Source organism: Meleagris gallopavo, chromosome 5 (assembly GCF_000146605.3).
Source record: "Meleagris gallopavo isolate NT-WF06-2002-E0010 breed Aviagen turkey brand Nicholas breeding stock chromosome 5, Turkey_5.1, whole genome shotgun sequence".
Taxonomy (NCBI): domain Eukaryota; kingdom Metazoa; phylum Chordata; class Aves; order Galliformes; family Phasianidae; genus Meleagris; species Meleagris gallopavo.
This window is the reverse complement of record NC_015015.2, coordinates 22,779,332-22,806,002: the sequence shown is the minus strand read 5'-3', so window position 1 is coordinate 22,806,002 and position 26,671 is coordinate 22,779,332. Positions and strand designations below refer to the sequence as shown.

The following is a 26,671-nucleotide window of genomic DNA, read 5'->3' as shown; positions in this document are numbered from 1 at the left end:
TGATCCCAGAACTGCATGGGAAATAGAACACAAAGTTCTCTCTGTCTTTTTATTTTGTATTGCTATGGTTTTATTTTGTTTATTCAGTTGGGTGGGTTTATGAATGCATGACTTAAGGCTTGTTGTTTCTCTCTCTCACTACTGACCTATGTGATTGCCAACTCTGGAGAGCCATTTGTCACAAAATTGGCGCATGTTATGAAGTACAGCATCATACAAGCTTCTTCCTTGATATTCTTACTGATGTAACACCAATTATCACTAATGATGTTCTTGTGCTGTGTTGCCTCGTTATTGCTTAGATAGTTGCTGGGGTCAGCGTCTGTCCAACAAACTGAATTCCAGACACTCAGCAAATTAGCTGTTCTAAAAGGGATAGTGACTTCAAGCAATTAAGTATCCTTCATTTTTTCCAAGAATTAAGGAAGTGGCTTCCTAGAGTTGAATGGCAACTGCTCTGCATGTGTTACTGTAACTGGAAGCTATTTGACCTTTGTATGTCATCTTTTCTCTCTTGAGTGACTAACAAAGGTGCTGTTAAATAACAGTCACGTTATGCTATTGAATTTGAAATTCAAAGAATGGCAGATGTGATCTGCTGGCCTTCTTGTTAACAGTACCAAGAAATAATAAAAAACAAAAAACACACAAGAATGAGAATGTAAATTTGTTTTCTTGATACTGTTCCTGCTTTCAGTCTGTCACCTGCCTTCTGCTGTACTGTTTTTTTCTTGATAAAATAATGATTTACTTTTTCCTTTGCGCAGGGCCAGAAGGTGTGAAACATTTTGATTTGGGAGAAACAGATGAGAAAAAATCCCAAATCAGTGCAGACAGCGGCCTCAGTTTGGCCTCAGGTTCTCAGGTCAGTGGCTCCTTTGCTTGGTTTATTTATGTGATAAGATAGAAGATTTTTCTATTTGCTGCTTACCTGTGGGAAACCTGTACAGTTTGAGGTTTCTTGCAGGGCTCATCTAGAAAAATTTCTTCCTCCCTTCCCTTAGGGTACTAGTCTTTGCTAACTCTTCAATTGTAAAATCCCATTACCTTTTTGATTTGCAATCAGTAGTTTCTATGTATCTGGCTTAATCGGTCAAGGAAGCATATCACACGTGGTTTAAGATACCAATGGAATGGGAAGTGGTGGTTTTTCTGTGATGATCAAAACTAAACTAAACCTTTCTTTCCTCTGTGTCTTTGATTGCAGAAGAGTGATTTTGACTCTGTTCCCAGCGGAGGACCATCAGTTATGGTCCGAAGTACCAGCCAGGATTCTGAAGTTAGCACAGTGGTAGGATATACCCAAAGTGAAATCTTGATGTGATTCATTTCTTGGTAAAGTGAAGAGCATTTCATGCCTATGTTTTGTGTACAGTATGACTGCATACTATCACAGACACCAAATATTGTGCCTATGATGTTGTCTCTGTCCAGAGCCTCTGAGTGGGTGACAGATGTCTATCTGACAGAATATGCATTGTTTTACTAGCAGATTGCATCTGTCATATATGGTACTCATTGCTTTTATGTATTCCTACATATTGGTGTATTTATGGAACAGGCAATCCTTTTATAAATATGACTTAGTTGTGTACAAATTATCTCAAAAGACTGTAACTAGAGGAAAAAAAACGCATTTTTTTAATGCATTGATGCATTAAAAGCAAGAAATAATTTTCTGATACGTTACCTTAAACTGTTTGAAACATGTGCAAATATATCTGTTTATTCTGATCTGGTTCTTCTTCAGCTGTAGGGCCTAGACAAAAAGGAATGGGAATGCATTCAATGAAAAAGACTTCTCCCTGCTGCATGTTATCTGATTCAGCATTTTTCAAAGAATTTCCTTCTTGTTTTTGGTTTTCCTTCTCTCTAAACTGCTGCATACCTGTGAATATCTAGTTTTCCATAATCTCTTCCCAGCCTGTGAGAAGAATAATACTTTGTCCTTCTCTGTTGAATGTAGAAATTATTCTCTGTGATATGTAGCTCCAGAGAGCAAAGGAGTCTAGGAGAGCTGTTTGATATTCAAGGATCTAATCTTCCAAGCTCAAGAAGGTTCCATCCCAACAAATAGGAAATCAAGCAAAGGCAGCACATGGCATGTATGGATAAGCAAGGAACTCCTAATTGAATTGAAGCATAAAACAGAAATGCATAGGAGGTGGAAGCAGGGGCAGGTGACCTAGGAGGAATATACACTTGCTGTACCATCTTGCAGGGGTGGAATCTGGAAAGCCTAGGTGGACCTGAAGGTAAATCTGGAAAGGAATGTGAATGGCCACAAGAAAGGATTCTCCAAGTACATAAACAAAAGGAAGATTAGGGAAAACTTGGGCCCATTACTTAATTGGGCAGGGGAACTGGTGACAGATGGAAAGGGTTGGTGTACTCAGTGCCTATTTTGCCTTAGTCTTTACCAGTAAAACTAGCCATTAGGAATTCCAGGCCTATGAGGTCTGAAGGTACTACTGATAGAGAGGACTAGGCTAGGGAGCACTTCAACAAACTGCATTTTCATTAGTCCATGGGGCCTAACGGTTTCCAGCCATGAACATTGAGGGAATTGGCTGATGCTGTTGTCTCTGAGCAATCATGGTGATTGAGAGATGTTTGTGAGGAAGAAGTTAGAGCAAGTATCACTCCTGCCTTCAAAAAGGGCAAGAAAGGAAATAGGGGAGCTACAGTCTGGTCACCATCATTTCAGACTCTGGAAAGAAGGTGGAGAAAAATCTCCTGTAAAGCATTTCCAAATGCATGAAAGATGAGAATACAAATAAGAGTAGTCAGCATGGATTTACAAAGGGGCAATTATGCTGAACTGAGCTGTTAACCTCAGACAGCGGAATAACTAACTTAGTATGTGAGAGGAGAGTAGTGGGTGATGTTGCTTACCTCAGCTTTAGCAGGATGTCCAGTCCTGGGTTCCCCATACAAGGACAACTTCATTGAAGCCAGCCCAGCATAGAGCAACAAAGATGATTAAGAACTGGAGTATCTTTCATATAAGGAGAGACTGAGAGAGTTACGACTCTGAAGAAAGCAAGGCACAGAGAGGTTTTTATCAATGTGTATAAGTATTAAACAGGAGGGAGTGCACACAATGTAGTCAGACTCTTCTCAAAGTAACCGCTGACAGGACAAGAGATGATCAACACAAAAATTAAAGCACAGGAAATTCCATCTGAACAGAAGATACTTTTTAAAAAAAAATTATTGTCAGAGTGGTAAAACACTGGAATAGCTTGCCCAGAGAGGTTATAAAATAGTTATGCATGGAAATTTTCAAAACCTCTTTGGACGTAGTTCTCAGCAGTATCTTCTAGCTGACCTTGCTCAAGCCAGGTCATAGCAGATTCTAACAGATCTCTTCCAAACTAAACACTTCTGGGATTTTCTGAAGGACTCTTAATCTTTTACTGGGCTGTGTGTGAGAATAGTATCACTGAAAGAGGAAAGGCAAAGGTGGCCTTCAGTTGTACCGTTCATTGTTTTATGCTGTAAGAGAAAAAAAAAATTACAACTTTTTCTGTCTGCACTGTCTTGACTAGTGAGGAATAATGGCTTTATCTTTCTCCACAGGTTAGTAACAGCTCTGGGGAGACACTAGGAGCAGACAGTGACTTGAGTAGCAACGCTGGTGATGGCCCAAGTGTGGAAAATGGAGGCAATCTGACAGGATCCAGGGGCACTGTGTCAGACAGTGAAATTGAGACAAACTCTGCTACTAGCTCTATTTTTGTAAGAATGCTGCATACCTTTATTTATTTTAAAATTCCTGTCCAGTAGTCATTTTAATTTTAGTGTGCATTTGAAAAAGGGTATTTGATTCTCTTTGGAGGATTAATCAACAATTATTTACAATATGAAAATATTAAGGATTGAATTTTTGCTAGATCCATGTGCCTTTCTTCACATCCTGTGCAATATGTGGTTCTTCGAGTATAACAGATTTGCGTTCCACATCGTGTTATAGGCTCTAGCAAACTTTAATTTCACCCTTGCTTGATGTTACTCTCAACCAAATTGACACTTAATTCCCCTTCAGAAACAAACAAACAAAAAAGTCAAAGGGCATTGTCTGACTTTAATTAACTAAAAGGAACTGATAGCCTGTTTTCTAGGAGCAGCTCTTTGATACAGAAAAGTGATGAGCCTATGATGATGGAATTTAGCAGTTCTTCTGTTTTTTAAAAACATTAATATTATCTGAAGTTTAATAATAACTTTTAACTGTCTTTTCCTAACTGGGAGATACGTATGCAGTAAAATTCAAATGCTCTTAGAGCGCATTTTGTTTTTAAAGTTCTTGACTATTGGTGTAACCTCTTAATACACATCTTACAAAGAAAGTAATCATATACTTGACTTAATTAAGTCAAGATGTCAACCATATGTGACAACAACTTGCAGTGTCTAAACATTGGTCTGATTGCATTCATTATGTTATAATCTTGGCTGAATTGTAAAAGCCTTTACCAGGCATGTACTTCAGATTTTAAACAACAACCAAAATCATGGTACTTCACTTCAGTTTTTTCTTAAGAGCATGAAAATAATGTAACATCAGCTTATTTAGTTGAGAGAAAGTCTTCTCAGTTACTGAGGAGTTAGACTTTGTGGGTTGGTAACCAGCATAAAAACACCACCAACAAAAAAAAATCATTTTTTCTGCATTTTTGACATTTTTATACTTGATTAATGAAACTAAATAAAGTTTAAGACACCTCTGCAACATGTTCAGAACAAAGAAGTCAGATTATGTGACATGTGATGAATGTCAGGTATTATAACGTAGTTTACTTGGTGATAGAGAAATAGGTGGGCAACTTTGTCATTGTGGTTCCTGCTGACAGTCCCAGCATACAGTTTGTAGACCAGATGATACGTAATAATTTGCTAAACATAAGTAAGGTTACTGAGCCCTTATGAATGGTAAATGAAAGATAAACATGTGAAGTCTGATTTGGAGATCAAACTCAGGTAATCTTTTTCTGTTTGTGAATATTCATTTTCTATTTTCATCCTGAGAAGATGTCATGCATTTTTTTCCTGTGTTCCTCAACATCTCTATAATGATAGTGATATTCAGCTGTTTCCTGAGTGTGGGAAATATTTACTGTTAGAACATAGATAAACTTCTGCTTAAGTGTGAAACGTAGAGGATAATGGAAGAGGTTTAACTGTTCTTTCCTTTGGTCTGGGATTTGCATTTTTTGTTTTGTCTGTCTGGATTCTGGACTTCTAAGTATATTAACTTAATTTTTTAACAGTGACTTCATTATTTATTTATTTTTTTTTTTTTGTAAACATTTGTGGGAGAAGTGTACATGAAATATAACTTGCAAGTTATTAAGTGCAGCAGTATATTGCAAGACAGCCCTGCAGGTTGCAGAGATATCTGACACCTTGTATATTACTTTCAGGCAAAGTCTCATAACTTGAAGCAGAATGTAAAGGAGAACAAAGGCAGTACTCCAGGGAAAGGTCCAGAGGATGGGAACCAGCGTGTCTATCTCTATGAAGGACTTTTGGGTAAGCTATTTTTGGGGGAGCAAGGGGATCTTTTAGACTGAAACTGGAGTCATGTCTGGGGCAGACTGGAATTTATGCATGCCCAGAGAATGTTTTTTTTAAACTACTCCCTATTGTATGTGCTGGTAGAATAGGAGAGTCCATTAGGACATACAGAGTAAAGCAAAGGATTTGCTGGGGAGATTGAATAAGTGAATATGGGAGGGTGGTGTAGTTTGCATTACATGTAGTTTTTTCAAGGCTCTTGTTCTTGAGTAAGTATACTTCATACTGTTGGAAGAAAGATAGAAGGAACTTAGTTAGCTATGTACAGAAAATAAAATCTATTGCTGATTTTTAAAGAAAAGTTCCTTCAGTTTAAGTCTCTGAATAAAAGGCTGCTAAACTCAAAACTTTAATGGTTTTAGAGTGTGCATCCCTGAATTAGCAGTATATTGTTTTGGTTTGCTTTTTTTAAAATGTATTTTACTTGGACTTGCTGTTAATCAAGAGCTCTTTCTTCCTCTGTTTTTCATCCTTTCTATTCATTCTTCCTACCCGCTTGGAATGGTACAGGTAGGGATAAAGGATCTGTCTGGGACCAGTTAGAGGATGCTGCAATGGAAACCTTCTCTATGAGTAATAATCTCATCTTTCCACTTCTCTGTGTGTTTGCCATGATTTGTGTTTGTGTGAGATATTCCTGTCGCTTTCAAAAGTGTTTAACAATATATGGAAGAAAGTGTATTTCTTACAGAACAGGGATGAGAGATTCTTTCGTATAAATTTTTCAAAAGATTATGCCATGAGCAGTGTGTTTTAATGTTACACTTTTCCTCTGTTGTGGTTTTGGTTGTGATTTAAAAGTTACTCTTTTTTTTTTGCTTTTTTTAATATGGATTGTTTGTTGGCTTGTCATGTTTTCAAAATATGGAAAAAAAAAAGAAAAAGGGAAATTGACTGGAAGAAACACTCAAATTCTATATGTATTTCCTAGGCAAAGAGCGCTCAACGTTGTGGGACCAGATGCAGTTTTGGGAAGATGCCTTTTTGGATGCTGTGATGTTAGAAAGAGAAGGAATGGGGATGGATCAAGGACCCCAGGAGATGATTGACAGGTAAAGTTTTTAGCGGCCCTCTTTTCTTTCTCATTTCATCTAGGGCTGACAAAATAGAAAGACTGCTATTTTAGTTCTGTAGCGTGTGTTACTTCATCACTTTCTAAACTTTGGTGCTGTTACTGACTATTCCAAAATGAGCCTTTTGTCTCTGTGCTGGTCAGCATCTCCTGCTACTGAAATATTATCTTCAATTGTCACATGTCTCTCTTACCACTCGTGATATTTTTTGAGAAAGGAGTAATGATAAATCTGATCACGCTATGGAATAGGCTCAATTGGTAATAAATCAAAGGATTTCTTTGTTCAGACAAGTGTATTCCAGAACAAAGGGACGTACCAGTGTTTTGGAGAAAGTTAAATATCTTTAGAAAGTGCATTTTCAACTTTCCCAAAACACAAAATTGTAAATAGGTGTTTTTACAGTTTGCACTACAAATAAACAAAAATCAGGAAAACACCACAGTGAGAAAACAACTCTATAGAAACATGTGTGACTTCGTAATGCTACTTCTGAGCTGTCTTTACTGCTTACTGTTGTTTTTTTCTCAGCCATGCTAAAGTCTGATCGTTCTCTGTTCTTTGTACCTGTGTCTGTGCCATCTATAGCCATGCTATCGTGTAGAAATAGCTCTCTTAGCCGAAGGAGCCAGAAGTAGTCAATGTGTTGCTACTTATTGGAAAAGCAGTTTGAAATCTGTCTACTCAACTGGAATAAGAGATGACCTGCACACTTCTATCTTGAGTTAAATGCAGCTGCATAGCAGAAGCAAAGCTCTAAAGAGGGCAGCTCTTGTACTGAGTTATATGTTCCTCTTCTAGCAGTTGTCATGAAGCTACAACTGTGGAAGACCAGTTGGGTGCTGAGAACTTTCCCACTGAGCATAGTCTAGTTGCTTGAACTAAATAATTAATGAATGCTTAATAAAGAATGCATCATTGTACTGGAAAATGTCCATTCGGCTTAGTGTTTTTGAAGATTTTATTTGCCATACACTTTTTATAAGTAGCATTCTGTCCCCTGCCAGTGCTGTTGTGAATTGGATGAAAAATGCCCATGAGTCTACTTCACAACTAACTATTCTTGCAGGTATCTTTCCCTGGGAGAACATGATCGAAAGCGTTTGGAGGATGATGAGGACCGCTTATTGGCTACGCTGCTACATAATATGATTGCTTATATGCTTATGATAAAGGTGAGTGTGGTTTTTTTTTTTTTAATAGATCACTGCTCATATCAAACCAATGTGTTCTGGTGGTGGTGTCTTGAAACCAACATAGCGTAACATAATGTATTGAAATATCTGATGTTAATGAGGAAATTGTTTTAGAACCTGGAGATCTTTTGAGGTTTGTTGTCTCAGTTTAAGCAGTCATATGCTATAGGTATGCATATACATTGCAATATAAACTATGAAATTTTTATCTGTACCAGCACCTCTAGAGAATATTCTTATTCTCAAACTTTTGTCCAGATGTACTCTTGCTTTTCCAGGACAATCCTGTAACAGTTTTGATGCACTATTCTGCTAGTGCAAGACCTTGAGAATCAGACTGGGTATACACAGGTGGTTGTTTGATAACTTTTTATGGTGTATATGAGGAGGTGAGGTATCATTCCATAGTAGTGAAAAGATGAAGAATGTCTGTTATCCAGTCAGTGGAGAAGTTGCTTCATGTAATTTTTAGAGGGGAAAGTGGGGAAAGAAACAATGATTGATTTTTTTCAGATACATTATAAAGATGAGTTTTAAGATGGAATTCGAGTATACTTGGAATGAGTTTATTTCAGAAGAAAGCTGAGATTTGGCTATTAGGACTCGCATCCTTGTGAATACTTTCAGTAGCAGTAATAATAACCAGTTACTTTGATCAGTGGATGCAGAAGTGGAGAGTGAATAAAGTTGATAAATGGCAATGTGGAGAAATTGGAAATTTTGATCTCAGTAGTGGGAAGTGGGGTGTAATGAAATTGCTACTTTGCTGTGCAAGAGTAGGCAGGAAATCTGTTCTATGTAGTGTCTCTTGTCCTATAGTTGGGAAAAGTGGAGTATGAGCAATTTTTACTGGTACTGCTGGGCTAAGGAGAACCTAGCATGGTTGAACTGCAGATGAGTTTTTTTGCAGTGTTAGCAATGAAAACAAAAATATGTTGAATTCAGGAGGCAGAGGGAGTTGTCTGTGATTAGAGAAGAGTAACTAACTGTCTTTTTATATGTTCTTTCTAGGTGAATAAGAATGATATTAGGAAAAAGGTGCGTCGTCTGATGGGAAAATCGCATATTGGATTGTTGCATAGCCAGCAGTTAAATGACATTCTAGACAAGCTTGCTAACCTGGTAGGTGAAACCATGATGAATGATGCATCTGTGGGAGCTTCAGTAGAGGGAGAAAAAATACTTCAAAATTCTTCTATAAATGCTCAGCTGCAACACTACGAAAAAGATATTAAAAATCATTATATCAGATTATTAAATACTGCCTTCATATGTATGGTATAAAGACCATGGTTAGTTGTATGACCCTGCTTATAATATTATGTAGTCATCCATCAGAACTGCAATACAAATATGTATAAACGTGAGACTTCGGCACTAAAGTTCTGTGCAACTTCGATGTTTTCCTAATATCACTATTGTTGGGAACCTTTGTTCTTACTAAGACTGTAACTTAGTTTTATGCATGGAAGGAACATGAAATCCTCCTATTGTTAACTGAGAAAAAAGCAGACCATTTCACTGCAATATTAATAGTTATTGGAAATAGACACCTCACTATCACATACTGAACGTGGTACCAGCTTGGAGGTTTTTTTTATGCTGCAGTGACTTTCATAGTTGCTTTTTGAAACTAAACTTACTGGAGTATCGTGCCTAAGGCTTTGTCCAAAATTGCCTCTGATCATTTATGTTAAAAATACTTTTGTTGAAAATGCTTCTAGTGTCACCTACTGGACACTTCTCAAGAAAGTTGGTTTTAAAGTTCATTAATGATGCTATATTATCCTTCCTAGAATGGACGGGAACTCCCTGTGAGACCCAGTGGCAGCCGCCACATCAAGAAGCAGACTTTTGTAGTCCATGCTGGGACAGACACTACAGGAGACATATTTTTCATGGAGGTAGGGAAAGGAACACATATTAATGCAAATAGTAGCATTCAATAAATAGTATTAGTTAGAAATCTCATCTAACTCATCTAACATTTTGTGCTCCCAGGTGTGTGATGACTGCATTGTGCTGAGAAGCAACATTGGAACTGTGTATGAACGTTGGTGGTATGAGAAACTCATCAACATGACTTACTGCCCCAAAACAAAAGTTCTGTGTTTGTGGCGGAGGAATGGTCAGGAAACACAACTGAACAAGTTCTACACAAAGAAGGTATGCATTTTATTTAGTACAGACAATACAGTGCAAAACAAATATATTATATGGGTATATCATGTATTTTAATCAAATAATAACATTCTCTATTCAGTACTCTTTACTGAACTGCAATGGCTGCTTAATAACGCTAACTGAAGGTAACATTTTGCCTTGTCATCTACCTGGAGGCAGTAGTACAGCAGGATGTAATTAAAAATGATGTGTAGCTTTTACTTGTTTTTTGATTTGAAGAAATAAGAGTAATATGCGATTGGACTGTGCTATGTGAAGGAAGGGATTTCAGTTACTAAATGTTGAATGGTTGCGGAGACTTAGGAATATGTCAAAAATAGTGTATTGGATTCATGTGTAAAAGCTAAATAAACTTGTATCTTGCAGTTGAGTTAATTGTGCTATTTTAAATCTAAAACTTGACCAAATAGATTGTTTTTGTTTTTGTTTTTTTTTTCATTGGCCCATGTTTGGTTTTGCTGATTTCATGTATGTCTTTCTCCACTATTTGGAAAGCCCTTTTCTTCTTATGATGATTAGTTATGTATTTAAGAAATAGCTTAAACCTACTAGGAAAACTTCAATAACTCTTAAACTCCATTAACTCCTACACAATGATCAGCAAACAAAAGGTAAAGATTTGTAACTGCAAATGTCATATTGAAAGGCTAATATTTTTAAAGTGTAAAGAGTTTAGATTTCTGCTTCAAAAAATTAATTTTGCATAGACCAAGTCATTGTAATTCAGGTGTGAGTACAGAGGGAAGGAATACAAAAGGAGTGTGCTAAATAAGTTACTTAGAAAGTCAGTTGTATGTATGTGGGGCCCTGGGTAGAAACCCAGGCAATTTATGATTCTGTGAAATTTCTCTTAAAATTTACTGAGATTACAATTTACCTATTATGTTATATTAGAGGAGAGAATTGGAGGAAGATTGTTTGAGGAATATGGCGTAAGGAAATGAAGATAATTATTAATGAAATGAAGATAATTAATGAAAAGATAAACTACATGAGCATGACCAGCAACGTTGTGTTTTCTGAATGTTAAGAAGGGAGAGGGATTGTAATATTATTTTGAAACTTCCTCCACTCCAGGAAACTGAGTAAACATCATTCTCACAAGTAATCTAATGCACCCACTGGGTGACCTATTCCCTAACTTACGCTAGTTAGATACAAAATATTTATTTTTCAAGTTGATAGAGAAATTATAAATACCATATAGTAAGTAACTGTGGTTAATCTTTAATAGACTTTTGCTATTGTGCGCCACATCGCTACATGGGGCTTGCTTATGCTTTTATTTATTTATTTATTTTAAATAATCTTGCTATTCATTTCTCCTGTAATATGAGAAAATAACATTATTTTATTCTTCTTATATGTTAGTGTCGGGAATTATACTACTGTGTAAAAGACAGCATGGAACGAGCAGCAGCAAGACAGCAAAGCATTAAACCAGGTACAAGATTTGCTTATTGGGAATATTTATTGTTTCATCAGTAATCATCTAGGCTTTTTTTATTAGTTTTATTTAAGCATCATGTCCTGTAAGTTGGAAACCAGAATGTAACTTTGCACAACTGTGTGTACACAGCAGATTTAATATTATTCTTAGCTGGCCCCCATATACCTCATTCTAGAGCCAAGCAAAAGCAAAACACCTGTATAAAGAAGAGTCCACATGTAAGAAGGACTAACTACCAGTAAAATCATAACTTGAAAATACTATGAAGCTGCAACTTTTTCTCTTCATGGCTGTCTAGCTTTTATTTCTGATTGGGGTGTGCACAACTGTATCCACTTTGTATTAAGAATTGGGCCTAACAATATGCTCATATGTCTCTGTGAATCTACAGTGGTGAATTTGTCGCTTTCTGCAGGCTTCCAAAGCACAAGTCTTTACTATTATTGGAAAGTATTGTTCTTGTGCAAGTCAAATAGTGGTTAGTCCAATGTCCTTGTATTAATGTAACTTATCCCCTGTAGACATTATTCTTGGTTTAGTATCACTGTGTGAGACAGAACAATATAATTGTAATTGGCGTAAATTCCTTTCCTTTTCCTGTTGAGTCAAAAAGTCTAGAAAAGGGGATTTGTAATTTTGGGAAATTGAGTTCTTGGATGGGCAACTTTTCATTTTTCTTAGTTCCCAGAGAGCAGTAAGTGTTACCCATTGTTACACAGCAATCATGGAGGTGAATTAATTTTTACATTCTTAAGACCCTTGCATCTCTTGTGCTGGAGTCACTTTGCAGATTCAGGGTAACATTACCATGGGTTTTCAAGTATGATTTTTTTGTTGTTGTTGTTGTTGTTGCAAGTGTTCCTTTTTTGCAAGCAGATGCTAGACCTATAAGCTGTGCTTTGAGGGACAAGCAAATTTTATGGTATATCTTAATGCCGTATGTCAGGAATCTATGCTTTATATTCATAACTGACATCAGCATGACTGAAAAAGTGACTTGCATTTAAATTCAGCATCCTAAGGATTCAACATGCAGCTTAGTTGTTGTAGCTTGTAAAAAACATGAATTTCCTCCTAACATTAGTCCAGTTTAATCTGAGGAGGAGGTGGACGGGCTGGATTTTCACTGAGGGTGGAGGAGGCAAAAGTATATTTGAAAAGTATTTTAAGCATTGGGCGACAATGCAGCATTAAAAAATGTATTGAAAGCCTTTCCCCAATTTGATGGTTCTGCACTAGTGATGTTTAAAGAAAAAAAAAATAAAATAATGAGAAAGCATTTTCTAGCTGAAGTGAATGATGCGAAAGAAACTAAATAAAAATGCTTAAATGAAAATAGATGAAAATCTGTTTATGTCTTCTATTGATTTGTCATTGCAACCACAATTTTTTGATTGCTTAAAATACAAGATAATGCCATAAAAAACCACCAAGGTCTAAACTTTGAAGCCTAGTTTGTGCTTGCTTATGTGTTTGTATTGAAGTTATACTGTCTTTGGTATTATGTGATTGCATTGTTCTACTATTTTTTTTTTTTTTTTTAACCTATGCCATGTGTTATCAGGCATTTAATAAAAATAAAACAGAAAACCCCCAACAATATGAAACACAAGAAATATGGGCTGAGCTGACCACAGGTGTCCTTTGCATGTAACAAGGCTGAAATTTTTTGGTACTCAAAGATCTACTGGTGTTCTGATGACTGTCGTTTGTGGATTCTACTGAAATGCTATGTGCATCAAATTAAGATTTGTTTTTATGGTTATGCATTTTCCTTGATCATATGTCTTGATTGACTGCTTTTGTTTCTGTTTATTCTCTTCACTCTCCCTTTTTTTTTTTTTCCTTTAACATATCACAGGCCCTGAGTTGGGTGGTGAGTTTCCTGTGCAGGATATGAAAACCGGCGAAGGAGGTCTTCTCCAGGTGACACTGGAAGGAATTAACCTGAAATTTATGCACAGTCAGGTATGGGGGAAATCTATAAGATGACAGTATGAGCATGAAGCTTTTTGCAGCTTACCTGCATCATCTGTGTTTCCTCTTCCCAAAGGTATTGCAAACAAAGAGGTAGTGCAGTGGGGGATGAAAAACGCATGCACATATAAATATATCTATTTATATATTAAAAATGCACTGAACTGAGATCCTCATAACAACTATAATGAGCTGAAGAAAAAAACCCAAAAGTTTAATGGAGGTTTCAGTTTCTGGTTGCTTGTGGTCAGAATTGTCTATATGCAAAACAAGTGGTAGACAGGATATTAAGGGATGGAAGAAATTGATCACTTGTAATCTATACTGCCATAAAACATCACATTGTGAAAATGTCCTGGTGGCAAAACTGTCAGCTTTATAGATAGTGTTTGAATATTGCAAGTGCAAAGGGCAGCTTTCTGCATCATATATATTCTGTCTTGTTTTAAAAAATGAAGAATTGTCTGTAGAATTCAGTATGAAAATGGAACGATAAAGTGACTCTTGCTGTAATTCACAAAAATGAGAATAAATTACCAACTCTTTTCCATCTAAATTTTGTGGGCATAGAGGAAACACAACTAGAATTGCCATTTCTCCCTTTCTGTGGATGTTGTTTCTGTTGCTTCCTTTGATTTTTGTTTTTATTTTGCTTTGTGTTTTTTGTTTTGCATATGACATTAACTGCATGCTGTGCTAGAAAGTAGAATCAACTTTCAGGAGAAGTGAGAGAGAGAGAGAGAGCGCGCGCGCGCGTGTGTGTGTGTATGTGTGTGTGTTTAAAAAGTAAAGTTAAAAAAAAAAAACAAAAACAAAAAAGAAAAAAACAAAAAACCCCAAAAGCTTCTGTCAGTCCTCTGTGGAGTTTTTTTCCTTTCCTCCTGATTAGATATTTCTCCTCACATAAACTTTATTCTTGAATAAACATCAGTGTAGATCCCACTGGAAGTTCATGTGGATCTCAGACACACATGCTCACAATCTTTATTTAATACTTCTCCTGAAGTTGCAGCAGCACCACATGACTCTGAGTTCATACGGGCCAGGGTGAGGATTAGAGTATTGTGAACCTCCTTGGGTTTTCTTTGTGTTTATTACCAGGTTAGAATGACTATAGCTGACTTGCTGTTAGTATTTCAACCGTGTTCTATATGACTTCTTTTTTTTTCCTGAAAGGCTGGAATGACATTTTGAAAGAAACCTTAGAGAAACCTAGTGCTCATTCTTACTGTAGGACTATGAGTCCAACATTGCTTGTTGAATTTGGAATCACAGACACTGAGTCCTGTGTTACCACCAGCACTCCTAGAGTAGTACATTTATCATGTCCTTCCTGACGGAGAATGGTGTTCTAATTTGTTGTCAGTGATGAAAGCTAGTACATCTTTTCTGTATGATGGTCTGTGAAAATGCCAGGTCAGAGCTTTAAAATATGCCAACTGTCTTCCACACCCTTATTCTTCCTCTTCCCCCTCCTTCTTATGAAGCTGCAATCAGATGAGTTCCTGTTATTTGAAGTAGATAGATGCACAGTTCTGGAAAATGCACTTGTTAATTCAATATGTTGAACTCCTGAGTCTACTAGATTTACAGTGTTAACTAGCAAGGGAATTGAGTACCTATGTGGACCTAAGACCTATGGTAGTTTTCTTCAGTCTCGAAACAAAGTGTCTGGGCAGACATCAGAAGTCTTCCATTTGAGGTCTGTAAAGAATGCGTAATTAGCAGTCATGTAAAACACTCCTCCTTGTGATACCATGCAAAAATAGCCTTTCCATCATCTGGGGAGCTAAAGGATGTTTGTATTCGTATTCCAACACTCATCAAACAGACTGCTTTCTTAATAAAAGGTCTGCTGTTTCAGATAAATTGTTCTTTTCATTTTTCATGTAAATGGTATGAATTCCTCCCTAAGGCAGTTGATTTCAGAATATATACATACATATATATATGTAAATAAAAGCATAAGTAAACCCAGGACTCTACAGATGTTTCACTTTGTTGACAACTGCCTTTTTCTATTTCTTAATCAGTTTGGATGGGGATAACAACTAACTAATGCCTGTAGGACCTCATCAGACACAGCTTCTTTTTCATCTTCTTTTTCTTACCCCACATCCAGGCTTCATATTAGCCTCTCTTTTCAACAAGGCAACTTGGATAAAAGATTTCTGTTGCTGTGATTGAAGTCATAGAAATAGCCAGTCTTCCTGTGTTTTAATTGATTTCTACTGTTTAAAAAAATAAAATAAAAAATTAGAAGATCTCTCTTCTGACCTACCTGATAAGACTGAACATACTGCTTCAGTGTGAGAATGGTGCTGCATTTCCTGAAACTATTTTTGAAGACTCTCGACTTGTAGTGCGTGTACTTCGGCGCTGCCCCGTTCCACAGGAGATGTCTTAGATATATGGTGGACCAACCTGTTACTGACACATGTCACACATTGTCTCCCCATGCTGACAATGCACATAAGGTTAAGAAGAAAAACTGTTTGAGTTTGTCCGTGCCTAGAGGATCAGAGGAAGTCCTGCTGTAACAGGGAGGAGTTAAAATGTTCCTGTGATTTTGGCGGGCTATTCATAAAATTCTACATTGAAATCTACAAATTTTGTCTAATACTGGGTCTCAGTAACTCTGTCCCAGTTAAGAATTCATCTGCATGATAAATAAACGGAAGTTTAATACAGTGCAGCAGGCACGTGCCCACTTATTAGGATCCACAGTGAATGCCCTATCTTGAAGAAGGTGTTTCCCTAGGGTGAGTAGCTCATGTTTCCTTTACACACCTCTGTGTTTGCTGACTGAGAGGAGAACATCTCTATCCTTTAATCAGTGTAGTGAGAGGCTGTCTTTCAACTCTTGTGTTATGAAAATGGGTAACTTACTATAATTTTGACAAATTCTCATATAGGTCCTGACTTGTGGAAACACAGCATTCTGTGTTATACACAGAACATGATGATCAGAAATAGTCAGGTCTGCCGGACAAAACATCAGGCCTTTCTATTCAATATTTAAATGTTGTGCTTTATACTACAAGCAAAAACTTTTCACAGGGGATATTACAGAAAGAGGAAACTGAGTACAGTAGAGGGTTCTGATATTGCCTGGTTTTGTCTGTTGATATTCCTCAAAAAATAAAATATTTTTAATCAATGAAATGTGGGTGAAAACATACAAAGAAAGATGTGATTAATTCTCCTCTCCTGAGTGCCTGAATGTAAGCAGATGCAAGCTTCAGATTTTCTGTTTAGGTAACTGGAAGTTTAGTTTTTGATGCTGATCAAAAAATATCTTGTGACTATTTGTTAGTTCTCTGGTTAAAGCAACAACAACAACAAAAACACAGCCTAGAAGATCAACCTGACTTGTGGTCGCATTTACTGACCTCTGTTGATACATATAAGCCTGTTTCTTGAAGAAGAAAAAATGTGGTTGTGATTCTCTTTGCTTTTTTTGTGGTAGCATAACATCTAGGGCTGTATAACTTTTTCTAGTACTGAATTCAGAAGGGTTGCACATATTTCCTTTCCCTTCTCTCCAAGGCAATGCAGTTTCTCTAGCGTAAGATCCTAAGGTCATGCTGCCAAAAGTATGTAGGAACTGAAAGTATGGATCCAGACTATTGTAATACAGTACTGCAAGTGCATCTCTAAGGTACTGTAAATAGACTTACTGTGACTGTTAGGGTAATGTTACTCTTGGTGTTTCTCCTGCCTAGAAATGGAAGCATATTAGACACTGCTGTGTGGAATTTATTTATGGTATTTATAGTTTTCTCTTATGTTTGTGTATTGACTGATCGTTGTGGAGCTGTGCATATGCAAAGGGACTGTTTTATATCTTGAAATATATTGGCTATTGAACAAACTTAATATGCTCAGAGAACTTTTATATTTATGCAGTCTTGTCATTTAGGCTCTAGACTGAAAAACCTCATTGTGTAGTTCAATTATTTTGTCTTTTGGGGTTTCTGTTTGTAAAAATGAGTTAAAAGGTTTGTCTTCTAAGCAACTGCCCAGCTGACAATGGCCATGTGTGAAGTGAGCAAACAATAGAGAAGGGCCCCAAATGCTCCCATGCTGCTTAAAGCAGAAAATTGGTACTGACAGGAAACAGTTTGAAGTGTAAGTATGCAGGTTATATATCATAAGCAGTAATACAAAGTTAAATGGTGCAAGAATATCAGAGAGGAAGAAGACTAGTAGTTTGTCATTGGATTAAATGTGACTGCCGGGTCGGCTAGAAGAGTCAGTGTCAGGATGGGGGAAGTATAGTGTCCCTTACCTGCCCTCTGTGCTGGAGGAGGACGCATGGAGGGGCAGAAACTGGGATGGATCAGAGGCTAATTGTGGCAAATTTGGGAGTCAGCTTTTTTCTTGTCCCCCTCTTCTGTTGTATTTCAGGTGTGTTGATATTCTTTTTGCAATAACTCATTTGAGTGCCTGAAGGGGTAGCAATGTTGGATATGTCAGAGTTACTAACTCCTTCGTTTCTCTTCCATGCTTTCTCCTCCTGCAAGGAGCGGAAGGTACTTCATCTTCTGCTGTCTTCGCTTCTTAGCACTTTTAAGTTATTTGTTGATTTCTAGCATTGTGGCCAGTTTGTCTTCTGAATATTTATTTCACCCTTTATTTATATATTAAACAGTAAATGAACTGGTAGTGTATGCTTAAACACTTCAGGTTGTATCTGCTGTGGTGATGTTTTTGTTTTATTTTGGTTTTTAGATTTTAAGAGAAAAAGTTACTAATTTTGTGTTATTTTTGCTCCTGTTTTTGTAGGTTTTCATAGAGCTGAATCACATTAAAAAGTGCAATACAGTGCGAGGAGTCTTTGTCCTGGAGGAATTTGGTAATTACATTATTTTGATATTAGGTCTGTATTCACATGGCAGTAACTCAAATTTCCAGACTCTAGATTCAGAATTGCACTGCAGTTTCAAAGATGGAAGGGAAATGTAGATTCCACTGAAAAGTCACCTAACAGAGAGATAAGAACTTAACTTAAAAATTTGCACATGCGCTTCCATCATAGTGATACTTGTGAACTAGATGCTCCTCCTGTAATAGACAAATCAAGTGTTCTGAGTTTCATGAAGCAGATAAAACATCAGGTAGTCTTGGATGTGCATAGGAATCTTCTTTGGTATGCTCCTTTTTCTTCTGACAATTTTTTTTTTTTTTAAACTAGGACTTGCAATTTATCTTTCTCAGCATGCTGTGCTTTCACTGCAGAAAAATTCTGCTAAATGTTTATTCTCCAGTGTACATGGAGTTTAATTTTTGTTCTGTGCAGCAGAAAGTCTTTTGTAAGATCGAGCATTATACTGTGGTTATGGTTTCAGAGTATGACTGGTAAACTGTAGTAAAGCAACAGTTAAGGAAAATAGAGAATTTGTGCTATTTAGACTATTCGTTGCTATTACATGTAATCTGCCTGTAGTCTAATTTGGATAAGTTCTGGGTTTCTTTTCAACGTTAGTCAGATTATACTAGTATATGAAAAAAAAAAAGAATGGCTTTAGGTGTGGCTCAATAGTGATACATATACTTCTCTTGACATAGTCTTCATGTCTGTATTGTTTTATTCTTCCACCCATCTGCGTGGGTCTTAAGTGCAGGTCTCAAAGTTTTACTAAAAAGATAAAATTTACAACATTGTTTTCTTGCTAGATCAGCATACTTTAGCTGCTAAACAAAATCTAAATAAACAGCTCCCTTCAGTGTTCTCTAGTGCTGTGAATAGAAGATTCTGACTGATGGATTCTCCCTAATAATTTAAAAGAAATTTAAGGAGAGTGCTAATATTAATGTCTTCATCATTAATAATGCATTGTCTCCTTTTGGTGATAGAAAATTATAAGATATTGAAGTGGTGTAACCCTTCTGACAATTGGTTGCTCATTGTTCACTGTAAAGGAATCTCCCAGAAATTTGGGATGGCAAGTTGTGAAATTTTTTCTCCTTTCCTGAAAATGTTGTATGTAGCTCAAGTGATCAGATCATTGTATTTAACTATTAAAAAAAAAAATAGTTCAAGTGATCAAAAGATGTCTGCATTGTATGGTTGCATATTCTTTTAATATGTTTTCACCTTGATGGGCATGATTCATTTTACTTCTGATAAAAACTGCTTGAAGTTGTGAAACATATTGATAGGTTTTACAAATATTAGAGTTCAGAAGCCATAAAATTAGCTCAAACCACGGCTGCAGTTTTCTGAGAAAAATAATTGGATCAGAAATTATATTTGGGTCATTTTTTGGAGACTCAACTCAAGTGCTTTCTTAATAGTTTATTTAGATTGCGCAAGATGACAGACAACATTTGACTTAATTATTCTAGTCAACTTCTGTTAATGATTCTGTGGTACAGCTTTTTGCCCCTAACTTATAACTGTAAGGAAATGTTTTGTTCTTGTTTCATGGAAAATATTTATAATCAGGGAAAATCTAGAACTGTGATAAGAAACTTAAGGAAATGTAATTTTTGGAAGTAAGAGAAAATAAATTGTGAATTGGATGCTGAAAGAAAAGTTGAGAAATCATTTATAAAGTGAAAACTATCCTCTTCCCAAAGTAGAGGTTACTAAAAAGAATCAATTTAAATGTACCAAATGAGGTTTATAATTTATCCATTCAGCTAGTTGAGTAAAAAAAAAAAAAAGGACAAAAAGTGTTGCAGAGAAGCTAACCTCTCCTCTTGTGAATAAATGAGTGACTACCTCATATGTGCTCTTTTAATTGTTAAAATATGAGAAGATCTGTGAATCTGTCCTGTGGAGGAAAAATTAAATTTATTAAGAGTGAATCAACCATGAAGTTGCATGGGCTCCTTAAGAATGAAGCTGCAGAGTTAAACATTTTGAGCCTTGCAATGAGATTCACGGTACAGAGAATATCTTGAAGTAGTGCCTCCTCTTAGGAGATTTGAGTGCAGTAGATGTGTACACTAGTCTGATGAGAAGCAGTTCAGTGCAGAGTGTGTTTATTTTGTTCTGCCAAGTGTGATTGCTCCAACTGTAGCTATAACACAGCAGGAAATTAAAGGTCTGTTTGGTAACACCAGGTTCAAATATAAGCTTGAAAGTTGCAATGCTTGAAAATAGAGCAGGGTACAAGCAGAAGCTCAGGAATTGTTGCCCGAAAATGGAAATTGAGATTTGAAATAGGTGAAAAAATGTAAGGCTCTTCCCCCTGGAATTTGAGTTACTGCTGTGTACTTGTGCTTTACTTGTGGCCCCTTCACCATGGCTGCTATGAAAACCTTCATTCTCCAGCAGGTAAAGTGATGTCCCCTGAACTTGTTCTATGGTAGTACCGTATTTTCATTCGCAGAACCAAAGGCTGCAGAATGGTGCTTAATAATTTACTTTCTTCATCCGCTTAGTTTAACAGCATCAGGAATAAGTCTTAATGTTAGAAGAAACGTGCTTGTTCTAATCTCTTAATTTGAGGCTTGGGTGGGGTGGTTTTTGTTGTTATTCTTTTTTTCCTTTGTTCTTTTGTTTGCTTTCTGCATTTTACAGTGATAATACTTTGACTTCTGTGGGTATAAATCTAGACCTGCTTTTTTGTTCTTCCTAACTCAGTCCTCTCAGGACAATTTTCCCTACTAAAAGGAGTGTAAAGGAGTACTGTACTTAAAGAAAAGGCAACTTACTACAAAGTGAGGAGAGAGCACCTAAGCACTGTGCTGTTCCCCCTCTTATGATACAAGACTTTACACCTTCCCTTCTCTCCTTGTCTCATGGCACAAGGTCCTTACAGCTTTCCCTTCCTGCTTTTTGAAGAGTATATGAGCTGTTGTATGTTATCCAGTGGGCAGTGAGACTTACACAACTGTATAAATCCTACCCTATTTGGCTGTGCAACAGCCTCACTCCCACCTTTATCCCCTGGTGACAAGGAGTTAATTTGGAACATCTGGTGCCAACGGTAAGGTAGCTTGGATGCGCACCTCCTTCTCTTCCCAACTCTGATATTGGTGGGGCAGTGTAGCCTGGGTGTGCACTTCCCTCATTTTTCAGTTGCTAATGTAACAGCCATCTCTTCAAGAAAACAGAATTGAAATATCAACCAGAAATATTGCATTAATTTTTAAAATCCAATTCTGAACTTTTCAGTATTTTTTTTTTTTCCAGGAATGACAGTACCATGACATACTAGAATTGGTGGGCACTGGTTTGTTTCTGGAGAGTTTTCTCAAACCCAGTCTGCACTGCCTACTTTTGGCTCCTTAGAGCGTGATCTGTCTCCCTCTCCAATGTTTAGATGTGTCATATCATAAGTTGAAAAGATGACATCTGCATGGATAGGTTTTGTTGTGGACTTTTCCTAAGTACTCATACTGAATTCATCTGCCTCTTTCTTTTTTGTCACTAGTATTATGTGTAATAAAATACTTACCCTTCCCCTATGAACCTGGTATGGTTTGGTTTTGAATAATTTCTATACTGCTGCTAAATTTTTTTTTTTGTTGTGATACAGAAATTCCATGGCAAATTTCAGCTTTTCTGGAAGGGAAGTATTCAAAGTTGGTTTTGTTATTACACATTTTAAAATTACCATTTGTATGTTCTTAGTGTTGGTTTTTGTTCTCTCCCGGTGATTTCCCATGGTATCTGTTCACAACAATATCTGTAGACCAAGTGTGAGGTCAGATGCACAGTTTGGATGCAGTACATACTGATGGGGATGGTTACAGCTTGCTTTTTTGTGCATTCCACAATGACAGCAAAAGGCAAATTACCTTTAGCTATCTTATCTTCTGTCTTTATGTTAGTTTGAGACAGTGCAAAGGAGCAACATGATATTTTCTGGATAATTTTTAATCAGTGCACTAATCCTCTTTTTTGTAAAATCTTCAGGAAATCAAATCAAGCCTGATATTCTAAGAATACATGGAATTGAAATCTATCTTCTATTTTAAGACTATGTGTTCAAAAGCAAAGAACGTTTTCATTCACAGTATCAAGTCAAAAATGAGCATGCGTGTCCTCAACAGAAGAATAGAGTATTTCTAGAATTTCTCAAAATCTGGTTGTGAAACAATCTTCCAGCTTAGAAAAATTTTCTCCTTAGTATCCTTTTTGTTTACTTTTTTTCCTGTATTTCACTGGTTTACTGCCAGAGTGTCCAACAGTTCTTATGAGATTTGTTACTCAGCAGAGAAGGATTCAAACATCTAGGGAATAAAATCTTTGAGAATCAAGTACTTAAAAATTCCTATGGGATTGTTGTTTTATGTTTTAGAATAGTAGTCATTAAGCACATTTTGTCATTAATTTTGCTGCCCAGCAGGATTAACTACTGGTAGAAAAGCCAGGGTCTCTTAAGAACCATCAAATATCTATTACGGTTTTCCAAACATAGACAATAAAATATTTTTTCCAACCTGAGTAATTCATGATCAGTATTGTCAAGGACATGTATAATGTAAATGAAGAGAAGAAAGAGTACCTAGAAGTGAGGGATAGTGAGGAGCCCTGTTCCTGCACCTGCTGTCTGTGTGCATCCCTTTCCTTTCCTATGGGAACATTGTGCTGTTTCTTTCCCTTTTTCCTCTCGTTTTTTGAACTTTTTGTTTTGTCTCTTGCCCGTCCGGTTTTAGTTCCTGAAACTAAAGAAGTGGTGAGCCACAAGTACAAGACGCCAATGGTGAGTCAACTGTGATGCCTTCTGGTAGTTTTCTAGAGAACATACTTTTACATTTTCATGTGGTGAAGACAATTGCATTGAGATTGCAGGATTTGCAGCACTAACACTGCAGTGAAACACAAGCTGCTCTTTGGTTGTCTTCCCTTAATTAAAACTCTCATAAAACTTGGTGATTCTTGTTTCTGTGTAACTAGAGGAACTTATGGGTAATGCAGAATGTGCGGTCTCTTTCATTAAATAGATCAAACCAATCCAGCTAGCTTGCATCTTCAGCACAGTATGCTATTGAAAGGATTAAACTGAAGACAGTGCAGGACACAATCCCTAATTCACAAAGCAGATGGAAAAGGAAACAAATTCCTGGTCTTGTTAGTTGAGTTTATGGAAAGTTCCCACCTTCTCACAAAAGCGAGCAGTGAGATGCAAGACAATGTTCTAAGTATTGATTCTTTCTATACAGCTGAATTATTGCTGTGTTTTCAAGTTCAGTTTTGTATAAAATTTTTGGATTCAGACAGCTGATAATTTTACTTAGCACTTTTACGCGTATTTCAGTAATCAGGCTTATTTATCTTACAGGGAGGAAATAGCTGCCAGTGATAATCATCATAAATGAATTGTTTTCAGCTATTTTCTCTGAAGTACAGTTGCATACATATAGTAATTGCATGGAAGCTGACCATACTCAATAAAGAGGGAGAAGAATAACTTGATCTGAGAAATGTACTCTAGGAACATTGTTTCTAAAACATGCAATTGAAGAAGCAGAAAGCTGTACCTTTTAACAGGACAGCTTAATGGAAGTTAATGATAATTTACAGAAGCATTTTAGCTTGTCCTGTAATACAACAAAGCATGTCATATTTGGACAATGCTATCAGAAGAGTGGTTGGAATTTTGGGTTGTCCTGTGTGGAGCCAGGAGTTGGACTCTGTGGTCAGAGAATCACAGAATCGTTTGAGTTGGAAGGAGCGTTTAAAGGTCATCTAGTCCAGCTCCCCTGCAGTGAACATCTAAAGGGGCATCTAAAGCTAGATCAGGTTGTTCTAGTCCACAATGAATTTACTGCTCCAAAGTGCTGAGGATCCTCAACTTACTACGACGAAAGTGGTCAACAGCTATTCAGAACGTTTTGTGTTTTAGTCCCTTCCAACTCAGGATATTCTCTATGATTATGCATGCCACCTTTACAAAGACAGTAAGTATAAACCTCACCATACAGGACAAGAACTCTGAAGAATAGCCAGTATTAGAACTAGGTTATAAACTAAATTTGTATTGCCTTCACTGAGCTGTGCTGCCAGTCACATGCTAGGCAAAGATTTTCTGCTAAGTAATAGCAACATAATCATTTAAAAGTATTAGTTGTAAATCTGCTAATGGCATGTGAAAGTCTCTGCACTAAGGTAGTGACAAAACTGCTTTGTTGCGTATATATACATATGAAATGTGCAGTGTTAGGTGTTGTTTATAGAGATGTTAAATTATATCCATCTCTATATATTAAAATATTTAGTTATTATTCACATATATTTAAACAAAACAAAACAAAACTTTTATTAACCATGAATAAGGATTACCAGTCCTGACCGTAAAATGATCACAGTTGTGAATAAGGAAGAATCCTACTATCTTGTTGAGTCAAGGAGTAGTATTGGATGTTTAGTTCTACAATCATTTTAGGTGTCTTTTATCAACTCCTCCTCCCTAAATCAAATATATGGAATATTTTTTTTTAAAGCACTGGCTAACTTATTCTTAGTGTTCTGTCCTTAAAAAATATGAAAAATTATACTATCAAGTAGCTAATGGTTTTATCTCAAAGGTTTTTTATTTGTTATATGGTTCATCTTCTCTATTTCAGTTAGAAAGTAGTATGGGACACTTCTTCCAGATTTTGTTTATAGCCAGAGTAGTCATTTCACAAAGAAAGGCATGCAACAAAATACAAAACATGCAGAGTATTTTGTAAAATGCTAAATCATCTGAATTTTGTTATCTCCCTTTCAAACTTCTTGTAGGCTCACGAGATCTGCTACTCCGTGCTGTGTCTCTTCTCTTATGTGGCTGCCATTCGTGGGAAAGAGGCAGAAAACAAAAGCAAACCACCTCGACCAGTTTCCAGTTGATCATGATATTGGGAAATACCTACCCCACGGCACACTGACGTGCAGTATTTCCATTTTTACTGCAGTTACTGGAGCTCACTTTCCTGTCTTCTCTGAGAACTTGGTTATTTATGTATGACCCTGCAAGTCTTTCCCCATAGAAAAATCTAAGACTTCATTGCTCAGTCTCCTTCTGAATTCATCCTTAGTGAAGTTTTTATATGGGCTGTTCATCAGACAGTTTTGAGCATCAGCATCCAGCTGTGAATGGCCTACTCTGGTCATTCCTTGGAATCCTTTTTTTTTTTTCCTCTTAAGATGACTAATATGGCTTAAGTTCAGTTGGTTTTTGTTTCTAGTGGTACTTGTTCCAGACTTATCACTTTACAACTGCAGACTTCTGCTTTCCAATTCTCTTGTGTGTAGTGAAAGCAGTCTGGTCCTGCACATTGCTTAAATGTAATGTTTTCTATTGTTTTCCTTCTATGTTGTTCACTTTTACCCACCATCATGGAGTTCTTGACATACAGTTCTTCAAGCCCTTTTGGTAAAGATGATCAATTAAGCTACTATAGTCTTAAAATATCACATGTGAAAATTATAGTTTGGTGATTAAATTGGTCCATCTGTGGAGATGACTGCTTCTGAAGTGGAAAAAAGAAAAGAAATTTGAAAGCAACATATCATGAAAACCCCTGACATCCTTTAAATTGTTTGGATTTTAGACTGGATGGAAGTTTGAATAATGTTTGTAGGCATTCCAGCAGTGTAGTTGATAACAGTTAATCGCAGGGACCAGAAAATGAAAAAGGTAATGTATAACTTGGGAGCGTTATTGGCAGAAGCTCTTGTAATGTACCAATGTAATTCTGGATTTGTAAGTGTACAAGACATTTCTATAGTAACATGCAGAATGTGCTCAGAAGCTCAAAGGATTACTGTCTCCAAAACTTTCGATCTATTGCTTTTTTTCAGTCTGTACTTTTGTATATTGAGGAATCTCTCAAATACTCTGTTAATGTGTAATGCAACTCCTTCAGTTAATACTATCCATCGCATTCCTTATTTTAAGTAGACTGAATATGAATGTTTTTTGCATCCTGTTTTTGTTATTGAACTGTACTGCACTTGTCTGGAAAGCTCTCAGGATGCTGGAAGGTGAGACTGTCTAGTGAAAAATAATACTTGTGAAATACCTGGAAAAATGCTCTTGATGCAAACTGATGTATTGTATGTTTTAACGTAGGATTCTGAGTAAATGAACCTGGAAATAATCCTGTTTTGGCTTGGTCAGGGATCTACTATTTTGAATGGAATACACTAGTAATGAGTGAGGAAAATATGTAAATATTATAGTACAACATCTATTTATAGAAACTGTACAGCTGTGTGAATGTGAAAATAAAATGTCATTCAACCAGCGAGTTGTTTTCATCCT

General features: G+C 36.6%; 1 protein-coding gene across 3 annotated transcripts; it reads left to right on the top strand.

Annotated features, from left to right (window-relative positions):
- LOC104911106 (MAP kinase-activating death domain protein-like) lies at positions 1–26,657 on the top strand. 3 transcript variants are annotated; one of them, XM_010711367.3, is made up of 16 exons: positions 1–34; positions 768–865; positions 1,208–1,291; positions 3,583–3,741; positions 5,427–5,535; positions 6,091–6,153; positions 6,512–6,632; positions 7,723–7,828; positions 8,861–8,971; positions 9,646–9,753; positions 9,851–10,015; positions 11,405–11,477; positions 13,345–13,451; positions 18,249–18,318; positions 23,079–23,125; positions 25,147–26,657. In XM_010711367.3, the coding sequence occupies exons 1-16, from the start codon at positions 16–18 to the stop codon at positions 25,252–25,254; spliced, it is 1,548 nt and encodes a 515-aa protein (XP_010709669.1). In that variant the 5' UTR covers positions 1–15; the 3' UTR covers positions 25,255–26,657. The 3 variants fall into 3 exon arrangements, with proteins under 3 accessions (XP_010709669.1, XP_010709671.1, XP_019471107.1); XM_010711369.3 differs by lacking the exon at positions 6,091–6,153; XM_019615562.2 differs by lacking the exon at positions 18,249–18,318.
- The last annotated feature ends 14 nt before the right edge of the window (positions 26,658–26,671 follow it).